General features: G+C 46.4%; 2 protein-coding genes and 1 pseudogene across 16 annotated transcripts in view; 2 read left to right on the forward strand and 1 right to left on the reverse strand.

Annotated features, from left to right (window-relative positions):
• GGACT (gamma-glutamylamine cyclotransferase) overlaps positions 1 to 20,460 on the forward strand; it is a 42,591-nt gene extending 22,131 nt beyond the window's left edge. For 3 of the 9 annotated variants that reach the window (XM_072782489.1, XM_072782491.1, XM_072782490.1), the window contains one exon: positions 19,431 to 20,460. In XM_072782489.1, coding sequence (XP_072638590.1) covers positions 19,431 to 19,915 — 485 coding nt within the window. In that variant the 3' untranslated portion in view covers positions 19,916 to 20,460. Of the gene's footprint in view, positions 1 to 5,056; positions 5,792 to 6,464; positions 7,253 to 7,308; positions 7,361 to 10,878; positions 12,065 to 19,430 lie in introns of those variants that run through there. The other 6 variants (XM_072782494.1, XM_072782492.1, XM_072782493.1 and 3 more) reach the window with 5 other exon arrangements.
• LOC140607881 (heterogeneous nuclear ribonucleoprotein D-like pseudogene) lies at positions 12,071 to 14,554 on the forward strand (annotated as a pseudogene).
• A 1,161-nt stretch (positions 20,461 to 21,621) lies between the features above and the next one.
• Positions 21,622 to 21,988, reverse strand: part of PCCA (propionyl-CoA carboxylase subunit alpha) — a 462,660-nt gene continuing 462,293 nt past the window's right edge. For all 7 annotated transcript variants that reach the window (XM_072782480.1, XM_072782479.1, XM_072782481.1 and 4 more), the window contains one exon: positions 21,622 to 21,966. In XM_072782480.1, coding sequence (XP_072638581.1) covers positions 21,898 to 21,966 — 69 coding nt within the window. In that variant the 3' untranslated portion in view covers positions 21,622 to 21,897. The remainder of the gene's footprint in view (positions 21,967 to 21,988) is intronic.

Here is a 21,988-nt window from a genome sequence, read left to right on the forward strand (position 1 = left end):
CTACATGGGGCTCCCTGCTCAGCAGAGAGTCTGCTGCTCCTTCTCTACCCACCCCTCCCCTGCTCATGTTCTTTCTCTCTAATAAATAAATAAAATCTTTTTTAAAAAGATCCAAAACAAAGGACTGGTAGGAAACGACATATCCACTTCAACCAAGACTCTCCTTGATTCTTAGTTTGTGGCTTGTGAAGCAGGGCCTTGGGGAGTTGGGGGGGGCGGTTATTTGTTTCCTCTCTGGGGAGATCCCTGAGATACCATGTGACACCTGTTACCTCAGCCTCAGCTGGGGGAGGAGCTGCTGACCACAGACTGTCCCAGGATGGGGGGAAGGTGGACGAGAGAGACCTTATTTTCTTGTCTTTGTTGTTTACATATATGACATGTTTCTTGGGGTTTTTTTTTTTTTTTTTTTTTAAATTTTTATTTATTTATGATAGTCACACAGAGAGAGAGAGAGGCATAGACACAGGCAGAGGGAGAAGCAGGCTCCATGCACCGGGAGCCCGACGTGGGATTCGATCCCGGGTCTCCAGGATCGCGCCCTGGGCCAAAGGCAGGCGCCAAACCGCTGCGCCACCCAGGGTTCCCATTTCTTGGGGTTTTTAAATATATATATAAGAAAGCCATTTGGGGCAAGAAAAATGACAAAGTTCCTCCAGAAAACTAAAATTCTTGGGCTATTTGATTAGAAAAATGTTTGAATAAACACAATGGTAGCTCCCTGAATCTTTCTGTTTATCGTGATTGAAAGAACATTAAGAAACCTAACAAAAAAGTCTAGTAATGGAAAAAACTAAGCTACTCTGTTTTTGAAATTTTTGAAAAAGTGTTTAAACTGAATACAGCAGCATCTATTCTCTGATAACCACAAAGTAGCAACGAGGGATTTTTAGATTCTCACTGGATTTTGCGCTTCCAGGAATAGACTCTGTGTTAGCTTTTAAGTGCTTTTTAAAAGCCAAGTATAGACTAACTTGTGCTTTTTAGTAATATTTAGAGTCCTGAGATCCACCCCCCTACACTAGAGAGGCCAGAGCATCATGAACCCTGAGAAAGAATGGTGTGTTCAGCCTCAGAGCTGCTGGCCGCTGGCCCTAATGGTACCATAGCTTTTAAAGTGGGATTAAAAAATTTTTTCTGGTGGGGGTTTCGTATATGAAAGGATTGGATTCAGTTAGTTCAGTGCATCCAGTTCCCCTGAAACCCCTCCAACACAACATGTTTTTCTAGTAGTTTTTGGACCCAAAGAATCCTGGCTGCTGTCGGCAGACAGCGACCTGCTGTGTGTTTTAGGACTCAGGAATGTGAGTGAAGGATCTACTTTAGGTAAAGTATTTAAAAGCATGTTCATAACACAGCCTTCATTTCATCCCCACTTCTTTCTTATAATTCAGAGTTTTAGCTGTTCTCTTAACTGTTTTAATTGAGTTGAACTGAGGGTAATGAGAAAAGCATTGGAAGGATTTGAATGCTTGAGGGACAGATAATTAATCAAAAACCCCATTAGGCTTAATTTTCTGTGCTTTTGTTTTTTCAAAAACTTTTTAAAAAATGGTTAAAAATGGAGAATCATGTGTCACATATGCATGTGGGGTGATTCTTCTGATGAGAGGCAGTCAGTGTCTGTCTGGTTTGCCTTCCTCACCCTTGCCTGTCCGACAACCTCCAGGTAACCAGGATTTTTGCAGAGAATTTAAACTGGCTTTATCAATAGTTTTAGCAAAAGGTAATTCTGCAGGTAAATCTGTTACCGAAAGAAATGAGTTCTGAAGTCCAGAGCCCCCTGGAAATGGAGTTTGGATTATTGCTGACTCGCCGTGGGCTGGCCATGCCAACCAGTAGTAGAGCCCTGGGTGGGGAGCACAGTCCTGGCCCTAGTGTAATGTGGGTTACCAGGTTAGCACCAGACCAGTGGGTGGGAGCCACGTGTTGGTGGTCCCTGAGTAATGCTCAGGGTGCCTTTTGTAACATAGATGGCGTGCTGGAGCTTTGTCGTTGTACTTGGTCATGTTCCAGGGTCTTTTCACTAACTTGTTCTGCCCCACGTCATTGGGAGGCCTTTGACTGGCTCTCCTGCAGACCCTGGTCCAGGAGCAGCCAAGTCCAAGATGCCTGCATCTCTCACTCCCAATCACTGTGGCCTTGCCCCATTTGGCTGGGTGAGGCAGGTGTCTCTGACCATCAGCTGGGGCTTGGCTTTGACCTCTGACTTCTCGGCTCTCTGTCCAGTGCTCCTTCTGGGAGGCTTCTTCCCCCTAAGCTATGCAATATTATATTAAATATAGGGAGCATGGGCTCAGGAGCCCTCACCCGCATTTGTAACATTATTCACTTTTGGGTAGGCCTGACTTCGGCAGGTTGTTTAAACACATGTGTGTTCTCTTCTTGGAATTGTTAGCAAACCACCTAAAGGAATGGTTTTCTTTTCTTTTTTTTTTTTTTTAATTTTTATTTATTTATGATAGTCACACAGAGAGAGAGAGAGAGAGAGAGAGAGGCAGAGACACAGGCAGAGGGAGAAGCAGGCTCCATGCACCGGGAGCCCGATGTGGGATTCGATCCCGGGACTCCAGGATCGCGCCCTGGGCCAAAGGCAGGCGCCAAACCACTGCGCCACCCAGGGATCCCAGGAATGGTTTTCTATGACATTTTGTAATAGTGTTTTTCTGTTGCTTCAGACTTAAATTTAAGTGTATTTCCAGGCTCCCCATTTCTCACCTTAGAAAGCAGAACAGCTAAATAAAAACCACTTTTGTTAAGATAGCCTTAAAATGTTTCTGAAAAACAAAACCTTTTATTTTTAAATTTTTTTTAATGATTTTATTTATTTACTCATGAAAAACACACAGAGAGAGGCAGAGACACAGGCAGAGGGAGAAGCAGTCTCCTCGGGAGCCCGATGCGAGACTCGATCCTGGGACCCCGGAATCACACCCTAGGCTGAAGGCAGACGCTCAACTGCTGAGCCACCCGGGCTGCCCCAAAACAAAACCTTTTAGATGGTGCACTGAGGGATAGTCATTCCCATTCCCTCTGTTGCTTTTGGCTCGAGTTGCCACCAAGAAAAACAAAGACCCTCGGGGGGGATACAAGGTGGGTGGGGGTCACCTGCCTCTAACCAGACCGCTTGGCCCTGTTGCTATGCCCTGCAGACGGATGTCGGGTTGGGACACGACGCACATTCTTGGCTTTTTCTTCTTGATCGGAGGGCTTGTGCCAGGCAGAATGAACATATTTTGAGCAAGTGCCAGCATGTCAGTTAAGAGCTGCACTCTCCTCTAGCAGGCTTGCAAAAACCCTCTTAAGGGCAAATCATTTGCTGTATTTCCTAGTAGCCAAGTGTGAGAAACCTCTGCTTGGTCAGTGGCAGTGCGGACAGGCCCTGGGTGGGTAATGACAGCTTGTGAGACCCGAATCTCAGTAGCCATGCCCAGAGCTCACGGCACTCACAGCCCCACCTCCGAGGGCTGCTTCACCTGCCACGAGCCCAGAGAACAGATCCAGAGAAATTTGCTGGCCTCGTTTTACTGCATGTTGGGTTCCAGAAAGTAACTAAGTTTAAGGGAGGCCACCACAAATCCTAAATAAAAGATGGGAAGGTTTTGCTGTTGATTGGGAACTGTGAAGCATCATGAACTCAAATAAGAATATAAACCTGTAATAGTAATTATAGACTGAGAGGCCAGCCAGTTGTGTTCCCTCTATGATCTCAGTATTTTTCTTTAGATCAGTTTTCTTTGAGATAAAATTTTACAGACAAGAAAATTCACACCTGGAAAGTCGAACCCTCTGGTAGATCATTCTGAAAAATATATATACCTCCTTCCAGTATTCCAAGGAAGTTCTGCTGGGAATGGAGTTTTGCTTCTCTGAGCAAGACAGTCACAGGCAAGACATGACCTCTTGTCTTTGCTCTGAGTCTCCCACACATTGTGGGACCCTGGGGTTCTGTGCTCCTGGAACATCAAGAATGCTGTGCCTCTGGCTGCGTGGATCTCCTCTGTTCACTAGTGTCCCATCAGACTTCACTTAACACAAGTTCAAAGATAAAAGTAGTAAGAATTCCAGGATGGTGGCAGCTTCTGAGTGCGGATTCCATGGTGCACGCCTGGAAGGCTGCAGTGATGTATGATCAGTGCTCAGCGAACACCTGTGGGTGCCTTCTGGGTGAGGACATCAATGGAGCCCAGTGTGGAGCCGTGGTCCGAGCCACTGGCCGCCTGGGCCCCCTGGAGGCAGGAAGGTATCCCTGTTCTGCAGTTTAGGGCAGGAAGCAATGAGAGGAGTGTCTCCTCCCAGAGCTGGGTGAGAGCAAACACATCTGCTCTGTTGGCTATAACTGGCTAAGTCACTCTGTCTCAGTTTCTCCATCTGTAAAATGGGAGAAGCTAGAGACTAAGGAGATCTCCCATTGAGTGTTAACTTGCATGGGGCAGGCACGAGTAAATGCCGTTCCGTTGTGGAGGCCGGCATTATTCCTGTTGTCCCCTCTGAGCCACAGGTGGGCCCCCTGTGGGGATGAGCCTCAGCACCTTGTCCATGGGCAAGCCCGTGCTGGTACCAGTGCTCTCCCTCCACCTCCGGCAGCACATGGTCTCTGGCGGGCGCGGCCAGGCCTCTCCTGAGTGTTCAGTGCCTCCTCCCCGAGCCTGATGGGGGGGTGGGGGTGGGGGGCTGTTACTCCAGGCTGTGGCCCCGGCAGGCCCGGCCCGTTCACCATCCAGCCTGTTTCCATCGAGCCCTTTCCCTGACTGGGTGTTCGGGGAGTTTACAGCTGTTCTTTGCAGACTTTCAGAGTAGGCCTGGGGGTGTGTGGGGATGGTCCTATCTCCCTTGTTGGTCACTTTGTTTTAAAGATGGTAAAAGAATTGCCTTAAATGGGCAGCCTGGGTGGCTCAGCAGTTAAGCGCTGCCTTCAGCCCAGGGCGTGATCCTGGAGACCCGGGATCAAGTCCTGCGTCAGTCCCCCTGCATGGAGCCTGCTTCTCTCTCTGCCTCTCTCTGTCTCTCATGAATAAATAAATAAAATCTTTTTTTTTTTTTTTTTAATTCATAGAGACAGAGAGAGAGAGAGGCAGAGACACAGGCAGAGGGAGAAGCAGGCACCATGCAGAGACCTGACATGGGACTGGATCTAGAGTCTCCAGGATCATGCCCTAGGCTGCAGGCGGCACTAAACCACTGCATCACCGGGGCTGCCCTAAATAAATAAAATCTAAAAAAAAAAAAAAAAAAAAAAGAATTGCCTTAAAGGTGGTATGACATTAAAACATTCCTTTGTAAAATGTCCGGCACAGCCAGAGTGAAAACCCATGGGATGGTGGCTGAGGCAGCGTTCAGAGGCCCCAGTGTGGCATCAGGGCCCATAAAGCCCCTATTTGTTGCACGGCCGTGAAGGGATAGGGCAGGAGGGGACAGCTGTGAACCGAGACCCTCACTTCGTGAGTTCAAAGGCACTGCAGTTTTGCCGGAGCCGCTTGGTTAATGTAAGAAAAGTGTTTTGCCGTAACCGTTTCTGGGGTATTCACTGGGGTGGGCGAGGGTCGGCGGGCAGGAAGCCCTGTCGCTGCTGTAAAGAAAGCAGCAGGCAGCAGGGCGACAGTATCAAAGTGCCCACAGGATGCAGCCGAGCCCCCCTGCCCCCCGCCCCGGGGGCCACTTGAGGGGAGCCTGACAGGGCCTCACGGCCCTGCGGGCTCGGGCCCAGCTCCCGCGCAGGGTTCAAGGGATTTTGTTTTTTCACCTGTTTCCTACAGCTCTGAGAAACTTGTGAAGAATTAATGGGTAACTGTATGGGACACTCGGGCGTTGTCTCCAGGGAAAGTAGCAGCCAGCAGGGCGGGAGAAGCAGCCCCGGGACTGAGCTGGGGGCTGGGCGGGGTGGGGGGGGCTCTGTGGAGCAGGACCGGTCCAGAGTGCTGGCAGGCCCGCAGCCCCCCGGCTTCCGGCTGAGATCTGGCCCCACGGGTCAGGCCTGCCGGAGGCTCCTGCACACGCCCGCGGCCCCGTGGCCCGTAGCCCACGAGCCCAGAGCGCAAGGCCGCGCGCATCCTGCACCCCTTACGGCAGGCAGTGGCCATTGCTGGTGGCCAAGAAAACAGACAACTGCCATTCCCTGGATCGTTACACTTTAATCCATGCGGGATGAGTATTCTCTGGAGGCGCCTTTCTTTAAAGGTTGTCTTCATGTTAGAAAATGATGTCCATTTAAGTCCTTTTGCGGATAAGTTTAAGAAGAGCTCAGTATTAGCCCCTTTTTTGTTGGGCTCACCTGGTCTGCATGTGTTCCCGAATAGGTCCTCAGCACGCGCAGTAGTCACTGTGTATGAACTAGCATCATAAACCCTTCAGCCGAACCCTGCCTTGTACACTCTTAGCACCAGGTGGCTAGGAAAAAAAAATTAAGCAGGAAAAATTCAACAATTATAGGAATGACTTGTAATCACTTTCAATTTCTGCTTCAGCGATGAAATATGAAACCATAGACGGGTTGCGCCTGCAGACCAGAACTGCTGAGTAAGTGACAGGCATCTCCTGCAGCGCCAGGCCGAGCAGCACATCCAGGATTGGCTTTGTTTTCTTAAACACCGACGATACTCAAGTAGCCACATTTTGCTGAAGTAAAACTTTTCGAGACTCTCTGAGCCTGTCCCCCCTTCCCTGCAGACCCCCGGCTGTCCACACCACTCCCAAACAGTTGGGTTTGGGACAGGGGTTCAGTTTGGGGGCTCTTCGATTCCCAAGTGGAAGGTGCTGAGACCCTGGTGCAGCAACAGCCTCCACTCAGGCCTGTGCGCATTGATCACATCGTTGGAGGAGATGGCACTCGGGGTCATTCAGAGCTGCCTTTCCTACCTGAGAGTGACATATGCCACGTTGAATGTTAGTCTCCCTGCTTCTCTCTCATTGCTTTTGTAGGGAAATCCATGCCTGGGGGATGGTGACCTAACAGGTAGAAAACACTGTGAGACTTTTTCTCCTAGACTGCATTTGTTAGAGGAAGGTCAGGCACCGGAACCCCCTGCCCCCACATGACTGTGGCGTTTAGAGTGGTGGGTCTTATCCCACCAATACAGAACCCCTCCAGTTCACTGGCCTGCACTTCCTGTGGCGTGCAGTTTCTCCTGTGCATTCAGTTTCCCTTCCATTCTCTAAGTTATTAACTTTGACAAGTCACCTCTTGGTTGTACATGATTTTATTCACAATTTGTTTTTCTGATTCAAAGTGAACATGAGTGCCTTCATCCTCTAATGGGAATTAATTGCTTGTTTCAGTGCTTAACTCTGATCCTTTCTCAATCCCCACAGGGATGAGTTTCTTCCTGCAGGATCTCTGTTTGTTCAAAACACAATCAGAAAGGTAATGATGTTTTTCTTATGAAAGGAGCCAGAAATGCAAAATGTTAATTCTTTTCTTACATAAGTAGTAAAGGATACAACTCAATAGATGAAATGTAGACTATTAAAATTTGGTCATTTTGGCAGGCTGCATTATTACCTAGAAAAGAAGTTTAATTTTTATTGTCAAGTTTTCTTTCACAAGAAGAACTTGTCTTCTGCGGAAGAAAGCTGCTGGAATGATTCTCCACAGAGTTAAAGTTAATCTGTGGTCTACCCACAATCGTTTCTATGTAACACCACCTTCCCAGGTATCCTTGGCTCTGAAAAATCATTAAGGCCCAACCAGTAATTGATATGGCATGATTCCCTCTCCCATTTATTATGCAGAATATTCATTTTTTAGGAGGCTTCATTGAAAAGCATATAAGCTAGTAGTAGTGTAGTAGTAGATATTTTTATCATTTTAATATTCCTGCTGAGGATTGATGCAAAAATTCTAAATATATTAGCAAACAGAATTCAGCAACACATTACAAGAATTATGTACCATGGCAAAGTGGACTTTATCTCAGGAATGCAAGGGTGGTTCGACATAAGAAAATCAATGTAATGCATATTAACAAAATGAAGGAAAAAAAGTTTGACAAAATTCAGCACCAGTTTGTGGTGAAAACACTTAAAGTAGGAATAGAAGGAAACTACCTCAACATGATAGAGGCCATATATGAAAAACCCCAAACTAACCTCATTCTCAAAAATAAAAGACAATGTTTTTCCTTTAAGAATAGAAATTAGATAAGGATGCTATTAAACATAGTATCAGAAGTCCTACCTGAAACAATCAGGCAAAAAAGTAATGTGAGAGATCCAAATTAGAAAGGAAGAAGTAAAAATAATTATCACTGCTTATGTTATCTTATATGTAGAAAGCTCTAAGATTTCTATAAGAAAACTGTTAGAACTAATAAATGAATTCATGAAAGCTGCAGGATACAAAATCAGTGCACAAAAAGTCAGTTGCATTTTTATATATTAACAATGGAAAATCTGAAAATATAAAAACTAATTCCTCCTCTTAGAGTAACATCAAAAATAATAAAATACCTAGGAATAAACATAACCACGGAGGTGAAAGACTTACACACTGAAAATTACCAACATGTTGCTTAAAAACATTAAAGACAAATAAATGGAAAGAAAGCTCATGTCCATGGATTGGAAGACTATTGTTAGGATGCTAACACTACCCACAGTGATCTACAGGTTTAAGGTAGCTCTTATGAAAATTTCTAAAGGTGCATTTTTGCAGAAATAGAAAAATCCATCCTGAAATTCATAAGGAATATCAAGGGACCCCAAATAAGCAAAGTCATCTTGAAAAATAACAAAGTTGGAGCTCTCATGCTTACTGATCTCAAAAAACTTACTGCAGAGCTACAGCAATAAAAAACAGGGCAGGGGATCCCTGGGTGGCTCAGCAGTTTGGCGCCTGGGTGTGATCCTGGAGACCTGGGATCGATCCCACATCAGGCTCCCTGCATGGAGCCTGCTTCTCTCTCTGCCTGTGTCTCTGCCTCTCTCTCTGTCTCTCATGAATAAATAAATACAATCTTTTTAAAAATAAATAAGTAAATAAACAGGGCAGTACTGACATAGAGACACAATGAAAGACAATGAGAGTCTAGAAATCAGTCCTTGCAAATACAGTTGAATGATTTTTGGTAAGGGTGCCAAGACCAAGGGGGAAAGAGCAATCTTTACAACGACTGGAAAACTCGGTCTCCGTATGCAAAAGAATGCTGTTGGACCCTTACTGTATGCCACATACAGAAAGGACCAACAACATAAGAGCTAATGTTACAAAACTCTTAGGAGAAAACATGGGGCAAAAGTTTCATGACACTGGATTTGGCAGTGATTTCTTGTATATGACACCAAAACATGGGAAACAAAAGTAAAAATACATTGGACAACACCTAAGCTCAAAACTGTGCATCAAAGGACACAGTCAACAAAATGAAAAGGCAACCTACGGAGTGAGAGAATATATTATAAATCATGTGCCTGGTAAGAGGTTAATATCCAGAAGAGCTAGAGAATTAAAATTCAGTAGCAAATACTTGAGACATTCCTCTAAGGAAGATATACCAACGGCCAATAAGCAGATGAAAAGATGCTTAGCATCACTAATCCTCAAAACCACAGTGAGATACTGCCTCACACCAGTTATGGCCACCATTAAAAAAACAACAAAACAACAAAATGGACACCTGGGTGGCTCAGTGGCTGAGCATCTGCCTTGGGCTCAGGTCATGATTCCAGGGTCCTGGGATCCAGTCTTGCATCAGGCTGCCTGCGGGGAATCTGCTTCTCCCTCTGCCTGTGTTGTGTCTCTGCCTCTCTCTCTCTCTGTCTCTCATGGATAAATATAAAGTCTTTAAAGAAAAAAAAAGCAAAACAAAAAGGAACAAGTGCTGACAAAGATGTGGAGAAATTGGAACACTTGTACACTTGGTAGGAATGTAAAAATGGTACAGCTGCTAGTGGAAAAACAGAGGTTATTAAGAAAATTAAATAGAATAACCATATGGTCCAGCAATCTCACGTTCATGGCAGCATTATTCACAATAGCCAAGAAGTGGAAGCAACCCAAATATCTACTGGAGGATGGGTGAATAAAATGTGGTGTACATATATATGATGGAGTATTATTCAGCCTTAAGTAGGAAAGAAATTCTGACAGGCTGCAGCATGGATCCTCATGGAACCTTGAGGACATTATGCTCTGTGAAGTTAGCCACAAGAAGACAGACACTGAATAATTTCACTTACATGAGGTACCCAGAGTAATGAAACTAATAGAAAGTGGCATGGGGTTGCCAGGGGTAGGGAGACAGGGCAGGGGGTATAGAGTTTCAGTTTTATAAGATGGAAAAAGTCTTGGAGACGGGATGTACTTAACATTACTGAACTGTATAATTAAAAATGGTTAGAATGGTAAATTTTATATTTTGTGTATTTTATCACGATTTTTAAAAATTTTGAAAATAAATTCAGAGAAGGAATTGGTTTATCAAAATTTAGTGAAAAGAAGTGAGAGAGACACAAGAATATAGTCGGGAGTGTCCTTTGTAAACCGTCGCTGTCACTGCAGGGCCTGAGTCCTAGGCTGTGCGGTGGGCACTCACCTGTGGCCTTGGGGTCAGCCGGAAGGGCAGAGCGCTGGAGCCTCATCTCAGCCACCTGAGCCTCCCCCACCCCTCAGCGGGGTTCCCCCACCTGCAGAGATGGCACTGGCGGGCATCGCTGGGAGGAATCAGCCCTGCAGATGTACCATCTTCTCCAGCTCCCTAACCGCAATTTCTGTCCTTCTGTCACCCTCAGTAGGCCAGCCTGTGTAGTCCTGGTGAGCTGTCCTGGAGTCATGGAAGCACGGTGCTTTCTTTGCAAAGAACCTGCTCTGGCATCCTATGGCTCTTATTCCAAAGCCCAGGCTTTTCCCAGGAGGGCTGTTCTAAACCTCTTTCCATTCTGCAGGTCCTCAGCCCTGGTGGCACCCGCCCTGGACAGATGACATCACCTATTTTCACATCCCTGTGGCCACCCATCTGTCCCTTCTGAGGCAGGGCCTCTCACCACGCCCTGGGCGCACTCCTTCCCACTGTCCTTGCTCCACTTTTTTTTTTTTTTTTTTGGATGCTGCCTGTTTACTAGTTTATTTCCCCTGACCTTCACTGTGAACAGGAGAGGGGAGACTTTGTCTCAGTCCTTATGTAGGAAGCCGAATTTTCCCTCTACCTTTAGTACTCCCTGTAGTAAAAGATTAACAGGAGAGAAACACAAAAATTTTATAACATGTGTCTCTCCTGTATACCCCGGGAAACCCAGGAAAAGGAGTAACACCCCAAAGGCCACACCCTCCCCTGAGATACTGTCTCCTGCTAAAACAGGAGAGACACTGGGGCCCAGGAGCCGATTGTGGGAGGTTTGCAGGCAGAGCTCAGTAAACAGGGTAAGGTTATGCATCTCCCATTCTCTGCCTTTGGCACAGATAGAATTTCTAGAGATGGAAAATCATCCCCCTCTTGCTGGGACAGGTAGGAAGACAACCTTACAAATGGAGACACCCCTTAGAAATGCAAATGACTCTTCTTTTTTTTTTATTTTTTATTTTTTTTTATTTTTTATTTTTTATTTTTTATTTTTTTGCAAATGACTCTTCTTAAAAGAGTTACTTATCTCAGAGCTTCTCCTGTGTTTCATAAAATATAATCAGCCTAAAGTAATCCTCCCACCAAAGAGGCATATTGTGGGGTGACAAACTCAGCTCCCCTGTAGTGTGCACCCCTGCGGTTCCCTGAGGGCCCTGCTGGCCTTTCCCTCTCCTAGGCTGCTCTTGCCTGCCAAAGATGATTCCCCTCTGCAGGTCTGCCCCCACCTGCACCCCGCCCCCGCCCCTGCCCCGGCCAGCCCCCTGTGCCCACCTGCCACCTTACTGGCAATCTAAAACATAGCCAGATCAGTGGTGCCATAAACTCTTCTCAGCGCCCCTCTAAGCAAGTGGTTTCCAAACCTCCACTTGTGTCCCATTTCATATTGAGCCTCTGGAAAGATGAAGGTCTGTGGGCCTGTGAAATGGTGGAGTGGGTGGTCAGGGAGGGCTCCCCAAGGAGGAGATGCAGAGGAACAGGCTCCACTAGTCCTGCTTTCTCCCTAAATGCCACTCCAGTGACCTATAAAGACAGAAGGCCAGGGAGGACAACAACATTCTGGAAGACAAAATGCCTTAGCAGCCTGAGAAGCCAGAAACCCAAACCCCTGCACGGTGTGAAGGAAGCAAGCAGCTAGCCACCTGGTACAGCAGACCACCCGGGAAACTCTGCACCCAAGGGCGTGTGAAGATGACGGTCAGGGAAGGGTAAAAGTCTGTAAAGGGAGCAGAGATGCCCAGTCTCCTCTTCCCAGCAGGGAGTAGAGGGTATGCTGTCCAGAGAGGCTTCGTACTGGGGGCACTGGGCCCGGCTGAGGGTGAGGTTAGGTGGCACCCTAAAAATGGAGACCAAGGGAAAATCTGCATACCTAGATTCTGTTACCTGCCACCCCCAAACCTGCACCCAGAATCCCCACACGAGGCCTGCCAACCATCAGGTCCTCAACGTTGCACACACAGCTTTCATTTACTATATGATGTCTAGATTCTCAATATGAAAAGCCAGTGGCCAAGGATTACCAGCTTTGGAAGAAAACCTGTAAAGAAACACCAAAACAAAGTCAATGCAGGCAAAGATGAAAACATCAAACAACAACCCAAACCTAAGGTAATTAATACCTTCCCAAAGATGAGAGGCGGTTTGAAGCTGGGAAAGAACTATGATGGCAAAGATAGACACAAACTCACAGAAGAACTGGGAGTTAAGTAGATTAAAAAGAAAAATACCTAGAAAAAAAGGAGGAGAGAGAGAAAACGGGAAAATTATTTCAGGATATGGAATACGTGAGTATTAGATCAGAAAGAGAACAAGAAGGTAGGAATGAGAAGGAAATTTCCCACGGTCCAAGATGGTGAGTTTTCAGATGGAAGTTCCTGGCACAATGAATGAAAACCCCACAAGGAGTGGGGCACCTGGGCAGCTCCATTGGCTAAGCGTCGGACTCGTGATTGCAGCTCAGGCTCATGATCTCGGGCTCATGGGATTGAGCCCCGGGCAGGGCTCTGCGCTCAGCAAGGAGTCGGCCTGAGGATTTTCTCCCTCTGCCTCTCCCCGCGCTCGTGCTCTCACTCTCAAATAGATAAATATTTTAAAAAGGGAAAAAAGAAGAGCTCGCAACTCTCCAGGAGGAAAGCTCAAGTCCTGAACAGAGGATGGTGGAGCCCAGTGGCGCTGGACTTCTCAACAAGATCTTGGGAAATTTAGAAAACAGGAATGCCTTTAAAGTTCTGAAGAGCTCTGCCGCCGCCGTTTTAAATCCAGCTCCATACAACGCTCCGCCGCCGACCCCGGCCGCCAGCTCCGCCACCATGGAGGACATGAATGAGTACAGCAACATAGAGGAGTTCGCAGAGGGATCCAAGATCAACGCGAGCAAGAATCAGCAGGATGACGGTAAAATGTTTATTGGAGGCTTGAGCTGGGATACAAGCAAGAAAGATCTGACTGAATATTTGTCTCGATTTGGGGAAGTTGTAGACTGTACAATTGAAACAGTTCCAGTGACTGGAAGACCAAGAGGATTTGGATTTGTGCTTTTCAAAGATGCTGCTAGTGTTGATAAGGTTTTGGAACTGAAAGAACACAAACTGGATGGCAAGTTGATAAACCCCAAAAGGGCCAAAGCTTTAAAAGGGAAAGAACCCCCCAGAAAGATTTTTGTGGGTGGATTGAGCCCAGATACTTGTGAAGAACAAATTAAAGAATATTTTGGAGCCTTTGGAGAGATTGAATATATTGAACTTCCCATGGATACAAAAACAAACGAAAGAAGAGGATTTTGTTTTATTACCTATACAGACGAAGAGCCAGTAAAGGAATTGTTAGAAAGCAGATATCATCAAATTGGTTCTGGGAAGTGTGAAATCAAAGTCGCACAACCCAAAGAGGTATATAGGCAGCAACAGCAACAACAAAAAGGAGGAAGAGGTGCTGCAGCTGGTGGACGAGGTGGTACTAGGGGTCGTGGACGAGGTCAGGGTCAAAACTGGAACCAAGGATTTAATAACTATTATGATCAAGGATATGGAAATTACAATAGTGCCTATGGTGGTGATCAAAACTATAGTGGCTATGGCGGCTATGATTATACTGGGTATAACTATGGGAACTATGGATATGGACAGGGATATGTAGACTACAGTGGCCAACAGAGCACTTACGGCAAGGCGTCTAGAGGGGGTGGCAGTTACCAAAACAATTACCAGCCATACTAAAGGAGGACATTGGAGAAAACAGGAGGAGATTGCTTAAAGTTAACCCATCTTGCAGGACGACATTGAAGATTGGTCTTCTGTTGATCTAAGATGATTATTTTGTAAAAGACTTTCTAGTGTACAAGACACAACCGTGTCCAACTGTATATAGCCACCAATTAGTTTCCTTTGTTTTTACTTTGTCTTTTGCTATCTGTGTTACGACTCGATGTGGATTTGTGTTTATACAAATTTTATTTGTATGATTTCATGTTAAACCTCAAATAAATGCTTCCTTATGCGACTGTTTTTCTGTGTCAGGTACTAAATAGCTCTGTAAAAGTGTAATTTAAAATAAGCAATAATTGAGGCACAGTTTATTTTGTAGGGACTTTTGGTCCATGAGGAAAATCTGTGGTCCTTTATGAATAGCCAGCTACAGTGTCACCCTGTTCCCCATTTTTGTTAAATGTATACTATTCTCTAAGGCTTCATTTCCCTGCTGAGGATTCCACCACACTTTTAATGTTTCTTCTCTGTGTATCCGGAGATCTTGTCATAATGTTGTCATTAGTGGAAGATTTCCAGCTGACCATCAATCTTCTGGACTGTGTTTTTGGAAAAGTGCACCTTTTTGGCACAAGGCATGTTGGTAGCTCCTTTCATGAATAGAAATGATTGTGGCTTGTTTGCTTCTATCTCTGGGAAGCCATTTATTATATGCTAAATCAGAATCAGTCTGCTAGGAAGAGCTTTGGCTAATCATAATACCATGACTTTAATTCTCTTGATTAAAATGTCCAGATACACACAGGGAAAGGCACTGTTAAACTGTGTATAGGAGCTGCAGTTTAAGAGTATCAGAGATGGTTAAATTTTAACAAGCATTTTGGCAGATAGGTGGGTTGAAACTTGAGCAAAAGTTAGATTCAGTTACTTGGAAGTGTAGTGGCTGAGGAAATTAGTTGTATTCTGTTCTGTATTGTCACAGCAAGCACCAAACTGAACAAAAAGTTTAATATTGGGACATTTTCAGGAAGCTATTTTGGGTATTAACTGTTAAGGTGGTGTGAGTTTAAGAAGTCATGGTAGTAGGTTGCATCATTTTTAATGCATTAGTGCATGAGCTGAGTAGTTAAGCATACCCAGATTCAGACACAGGAAAGAGTAGTGGCGGGAAATACACTTCAAATTTTACATATGTCGGTGCAAATCTAAGTGACCCAGTCATTAAAACATCTTCCTGGTGCATCAAGAGGCAGTTTTAGCTTTAGATTTTGGAGAATTTCCTGGGTAATTAAGTTTTGAATTTTACGTTCAGTGTAGTTGGTACTAAGATAGAAGTTTTGTTTCTGTGGTTCCACATTAGTCTCTAGTATTGACCTACATGTTCACATGTGGAATAGTTGATCTCACCTTCAAACTGTAAATTTTTCTTGCTGATGAACCTGCCTTTTGTTTTATTTGGTGCCTGCAACTTCCTTTGTTCAATGATGTTTGTACTTGCTGGCTATCAAGTTACAATGCACTTGGCCTCCTTTTGCTCTTGTTTTGCTATTTGACCTTAAACCTAGGCCAAGTACCAAGGTTGGTTATTGCAAGGGACTGTTTATTCTTTAAACATGCAACCTTAGGGAACAAGGGAGATTTTCATTTTAAGTTATGTTGTCAAAAGTCTGTAGGTGCAGCCTTTAGGGCAGTGAATCCTGTTAAGTTAAAATTTATGAATAGGTGACAAGTTGACATTGAGATTGTCCTTTCCCTGAGCAAAAATGAATAAAGGCTTTTTAAACAAAAAAATAAAGTTCTGAAGAAAATTGTTTCTAGAATTCTCTACTGAGCCACGCTGTGAATTAAAGGTGGGAAAGAATTAACTTCAGCAAAATGAGGGAGTCGACCAAGAAGGGGCCATGGGATCCAGGTGCCAGGCTCTGGCACTGGCTCACGGAAGCCCTGGATGGCATCACGGAACGTCCCAGAAGGCAGCAGTGCCCAGACAGGAGCAGGATGGGCTCCAGGGGAACATGAATGGAAACCAGTGGGTAGTGGTTAAAAAGAGATACAGAGGTGCCTGGTTGGCTCAGTCGGGAAAGCATGCAACTCTGGATCTTGGGGTCCTGGGTTCCAGCCCCACATTGGGTATAGAGATTACTTAAATGAATAAACTTTAAAAATAAGAGGCCCCAAATGGCTGCATTTTAGGCCAAGTCACTAAACCAGGACTTTATACCTAACCTTTTTGTGCTGTCAGACTTCCTTAGTAACTTCTCTAGACTGATGAGCACCTATGAGGTAACGTGTCACCCAAGCCCTCCTCCATCCCCAGAGGAACAGAGCAGCTAACTTGCTAGTAAGACCACCTGGCATCCTGTCCTCTGCCCTCTGGGGGAAGGTGCCCTTGCCCAGAACAGTCCTTTTCTTTTGCTAATAACTTCCCTGCCCCACCGGCCTTCCTGGAGCCTTCCCTTTAGTACAACTCCTGTGTGCCCGCGTGCCCGGTGGGACGCTGCCTGACTCGTGAATCGAGTAATAAAGGCAATTACATCTTCACACTACAGAGTTTGATTTTTGTTCTTTAATGGTGGTCAAGGCTGAAAGGATGCTTTCTGAAACTCTCTGAAACCGAGAGGCTGAATTACTGTCAGAGAAGCTTGAGCAGAGGAGGGAAAAAGCTGCAAGCAATTTTTAATTCCAAGAAAAACAGAAAAGTTGTCCAAGAAAGGAAATTAATGATAGTACGCTATGTGCCTTATCTGAGAACAGTGTTTACATAGTTCTAACGCTGACATGAATATGGATTTGACCAAAACTGTGACGGGGTCAGCCGGAGGGATGCGGGGCAGAGCGGTGTGCGCGTTTGGGGCACAGACCCAGGCGGGAACAGCGACAGCAGGAGTCCGCTGAGCCAGCGGGGAGTCGGCCCGGCCCGCCCGGTGTACCCACTTGCTGAGCAGGTTGCCATTACTTCCTTTTACAGCCGAGGCAGAGAGGTTAAGTGGTTTGCCTGACGTCACAACCCCGGCAATGGGGTTCTAAAGTCTGTGCCTTAAACCACTCTGTTCACCTGCTTCGGGGGTTGGCAGGTAACACTTAATTTAAAACATCGAGAAGTCAGGGCAAGTCATCAACAATATGAAGAGAAACACCAAATGCTACAGCTTGAAGGCTTAAAAGTACTGCCCCCCGCCCAGGCTGTGGAAAGGGTAGGCGGCTTGATTGTTCTGGTAAAGCTATTGGACTTGGACATCACGGACACATATTACTTTAAAAACTTAAAGAGAAGAGCTCGGGCAGCAGTGATGGCGCATCTCCGTGAGGACTCGCTCTGCCTGGCTGTGCACGCTCAGATCCTCACCAGCCTGAGCCTGGGCATCGCTAGACCCAATGTTTCCATGTTTCCTTCCAGCTCTGAACAGCCGGGACCAGGACCAGCAGCCCCTCAGAGAGCAGGGACCACGGAGAGCATGTCGGGGTGGTGCGGGGCTGCTGGGTGCTGCTCCAGGCCAGCGGGGGGAGGCCTCTGTGCCCCCTGCGGAGGGCCCAAGGCTGCAGGGAACACAGGCAGGTCTGGTTGGGGTTGGGGGCAGTCCTTGGGCGAGGGTAGGGATGGCGACCAGGGTGAGAGAGGGACCTTGGGTTCCCCTGGAGGAGCTGTGGCCAGATCGCACCAGCAAACAGGATGCAAGTGTTGGGGGAGTCAGGAGGCTCCTCCTGAATGTCTCCAAGGCTGGCGCACAGCCTCCCCCACCCCCCGTGGCTCCTCCTGACGCCCTCTTTGTGCTCAGGTTTGCCCATCCTCTCTGGTCCCCTGTAGCAGCAGCCCTGTCACCTTCAGCTCCTTGGTGCCCACAATGTCCTTTTCCCTCTATGGCTGCACTCTATCTTCTCCTTGACTCACCTCCAGACTCTCATGCCCAGCATGCCTCCCTGTCATACCCCACAGCTCTAATCTGTCCTTCCTGTCACTGGAGTCACTAGAACTAGAGCTCCCACCATGTCCCCTGTCCTGCTCAAGGTGTCCCAATGTTGCCCGGTATGCACATGTTCGGCCAGCCTGGTGCTGCTCTCACAGCCAACCCTGTCCGACCGCAGTTTACCTGAAACCTGTGCAACTCTTGACACTCTGCAGGCTGGTGATAGAGGCAGTGCGTCTGTGGGGGCCGTGCACCCTCCCCAGACGCCCTGAGGAGGTGAGGCGAGGCTGAGACCCCCACACCAAAAAGTGCAACTCCTGTGAGTCAAATGTGACTTCCCCTAAGGGCCACCTGCCAGGTGACTGGCACCTAGGGGGTGTCACCCTCCAGGTGTTCCTGGCAGGGGGCGGGCTGCTGCCAGCACATGGATGCATCTTGTATTCCTGTGCAAGGTGTCTTCCTTCCAAAGCCTGCTGTCCTCACACAGCGCTGGGCATGTAGGGCAGCGAGATGCCAGGCCCTGAGGAGAGGCCCACTTTAACTTCATTTCTAGTTTGGTTTGAGTCACTTTAACACAAATGACTTTTATCAATTATGTAACAATCTGGGGCCCAGACCCCAGTGAGCAGTAAATATTTACCTTCACGACAAGAGCCAAGACTGCCGCGCTGAGTCACAGTGAGTCACAGGGAAGCCTCATTACCCTCTAGGACCTTGAAAAGGAAGGTGTGATTGTTAAAATTTGCTGGGTCCTACTGCCAGGGCCAGAATGTAAATTTAGTACCGACACCTGAATAATCTCTCGTAGCTGACTACATGTGACTATTTTCTACGTGTGTGTCTATGCACATGTGTATGTACCTATATTTGCTTATTGGTATTTCTAACTTTTCTAATAAAATATATTTATGGTATAACTTTTAAAGTCTTTTCAAAAAGATTGAAAATGAACCGGCCTAAGAAACAGCAGTTCTGCAGGGCTTGATCCCAAGGCAGGCAGTCTCCTTCTGACAGGTATGGTCGTAAAGGAGTGCCTCTGCCCAGAAGACTCTAAAGGGTGGCTGGTGTTTCCTGATGCCGTAGGGCCCACCACACAGGGGGCAAGAGTAGTGGGCTCTAGGCTGTGCGGGGCTCGTGAGCAGCTGCTGGCTGAGCAGAGCCTGGAGTACTTCCTGTCGGGCCCTTCCCGAAGTATCCAACCCCCACTAAGATGGAAAGATCCTTCTCTGCCACACACAGTGTGTACAGTCTGCTTCCTTTCTCTCCCGCAGCTTCTGTGGCCCGCATGGCCCCTGTGTTTGTGTATGGGACTCTGAAGAGAGGCCAGCCCAACCACAAGGTCCTGCTGGATGGCACCAACGGCTGCGCGGCCTTCCAAGGCCGGGGCCGCACGGTGGAACCGTACCCCTTGGTGATTGCTGGCGAGCACAACATCCCACGTCTGCTGAACCTCCCGGGGCAGGGGCAGTGTGTGGTCGGGGAGATCTATGCCGTGGATGAGCAGATGCTGCGCTTCTTGGATGAGTTTGAGGGCTGCCCCGACATGTACCAGCGCATGCTGGTGAGGATCGCCGTCCTCGAGTGGGAAGACACACAGGGAGCCCCTGAGGAGACGCTGGCCTCAGACGGGACCCTGCAGTGCTTCGTCTACAGCACAGGCACCTACTCACCTGAGTGGGTCCACCTCCCATCCCATGACAACTATGACTCCCACGGGAAACATGGGCTGCGCTATAATCCCCGGGAGAACAGGTGAGAAGTGCCAGGACTGCTCCTTGACCAGGGGACAGAGGGAGCCCTGGTGATGACGAGATTGTGGACAGATGGTAAGCCCCGGAGGCCTCCCCTCGGACCACACCACTGAATGCACAAGCGGAATAATGCTCCCTGAAACACATAGTTGTAAAACTTAATCTGTGGGAAAAGGAACAATCTCTCTTTCAGTTGTAGCCGATTTCCCCAATATTTTGACATACTGATCACAAGATTATGCCTGAAGCCCCTCTCTCTGCTAGCGCTTTGTTGCTTGCTGCTTCAGGAACGCCCTGGGCTTGAATGGATGGGATAAGGAAGATCCAGGATTTTAATTCCCCTAAATGACATTTCAAGAACTCATGTCATACTTTTCTTTCTTTCTTTTTTGCTTTGCTTTGATCTGAAGAGAACATTTAAAATGTAGACTTTGTGGAGCAGCTAGATTTTAGCAACCCCACTGTATGGATTCTAACCTGTCACAGTGAGATGAATTTTTAAACTGATTTGGGTTATCTCAGCATTAATAAAAGAACCTCAAGAAAAACATACTGTGTTTTGGGGGTAGTTTTAAAGCATATAAAACATCATATTCACAATTTTCAGATCAACCTTATTAAAGAAGGGATTACTAAGAATGATCATGTAACATTAAACTGGATGTTTTGGGAAACCGAATTTAAAAGTGTTGGTACTACTGTTGGGTTTTTTTTTGGGGGGGGGCGGGGCATTACTTACTTGGTAGAAGGTTCTTTTTTTTTTTTTTTTTTTTTTAGAAGGTTCTTTTCATTATAACCTAGCAAAATAACAAGCCACCTACTTGCTGGCAGATACTGCTGAGCAGTCCGATGTCAGCTAGAAGCTCACCCGAGCCCGAGGGGCAAGGTGCTGTCCCTGCCCCCAGAGGGAGCGGTGTTTAGGGAGTACGGGGGGCCTTTCAGAGAAGAACCAACACATTAGTAATTTGTTCTTCAGGCCTGACAGAAAGCTTAGCTTCCAAATACAAACAGCACTTAAAATAATTTTAGCAAGGCACGAAGTACCAATTACTACCCACCTCCATCTGATAATCTGTCAGCGTAGATTCAGATCAGCGCACGCCTCTGCCTCTGCTTACTTACCAGCAAAGTATGAAATGTATTCCAAGAATTTCAGAAGCAGTGAAAACGCAGCTGCTGATCCTTAGTAACCTCGTTCTCCGCTGGGAGAGCTCACTTGCTCTTCAACTTAATGGTAGACTATGATTACTAACTGCATCTGGCACAAAAAAACCATCAGTATTTTTAGTATTTTTAGCCCTTTTTTCTTAATTGGAAACTTGCTTCACAAAAACACAAAAAGGCAAGGATGGGTATCAACTGATGGGCTTGTGGCAGCCACACCCACCACTCTCAGGCCAGGGAGCCCCAGCAAAGCCTGGGGGAGGCGGGGCAGGTGGCAGGGGGTTTCCAAGCTCCTGGGTGGGGGTCCTGCACAGGCTTTTGGAAGTCAGGTGTAGCCACAGACCAGAGTGAGGGCCTCAACCAGGAGAGGTAGGTAATCAGATTATGAGGTGGCAAATGATTATTTAATGAAACTAAGGCAAAGAACTAGGATTTATATAGATTTTTTTTTAAAGATCACAATGAAACACTAGTATTTAAAGTCTACTGGCACAGCCAGTCGCCTCTTATGTACATTGTCTTCATTCAAAAAAAGGCCAAACTAATATTTAGACAAATGCTCAGCTTTATTGATTTAATTTTGACACTAGGAAATCTCACAGCAGAAGTACAAATCATATGTACAAGTATTTATATCAATAAAAATTTCCATTGGTGATTTTTTGGCAGAATGTTGGTTTTGACTATATGTGGAATAAATATGACCATGTAAAATCTGCTGCACAGGAGTGTTCCTGCAAAACGCTTGAATAAATTGAGTGTGAAATAATAATAATACAAATGGCTAATTAAATTGGGTGATGACTGAAAGGCTATAAATACTTCATTCCAGTTCCACGAGCAGATCTCCTTCTCCAACTGTGTCTCCAGCTTTACAATGCACTGATTTCACCTTGAATTAAAAAAAGGGGGGG

Source organism: Canis lupus, chromosome 17 (assembly GCF_048164855.1).
Source record: "Canis lupus baileyi chromosome 17, mCanLup2.hap1, whole genome shotgun sequence".
NCBI lineage: Eukaryota > Metazoa > Chordata > Mammalia > Carnivora > Canidae > Canis > Canis lupus.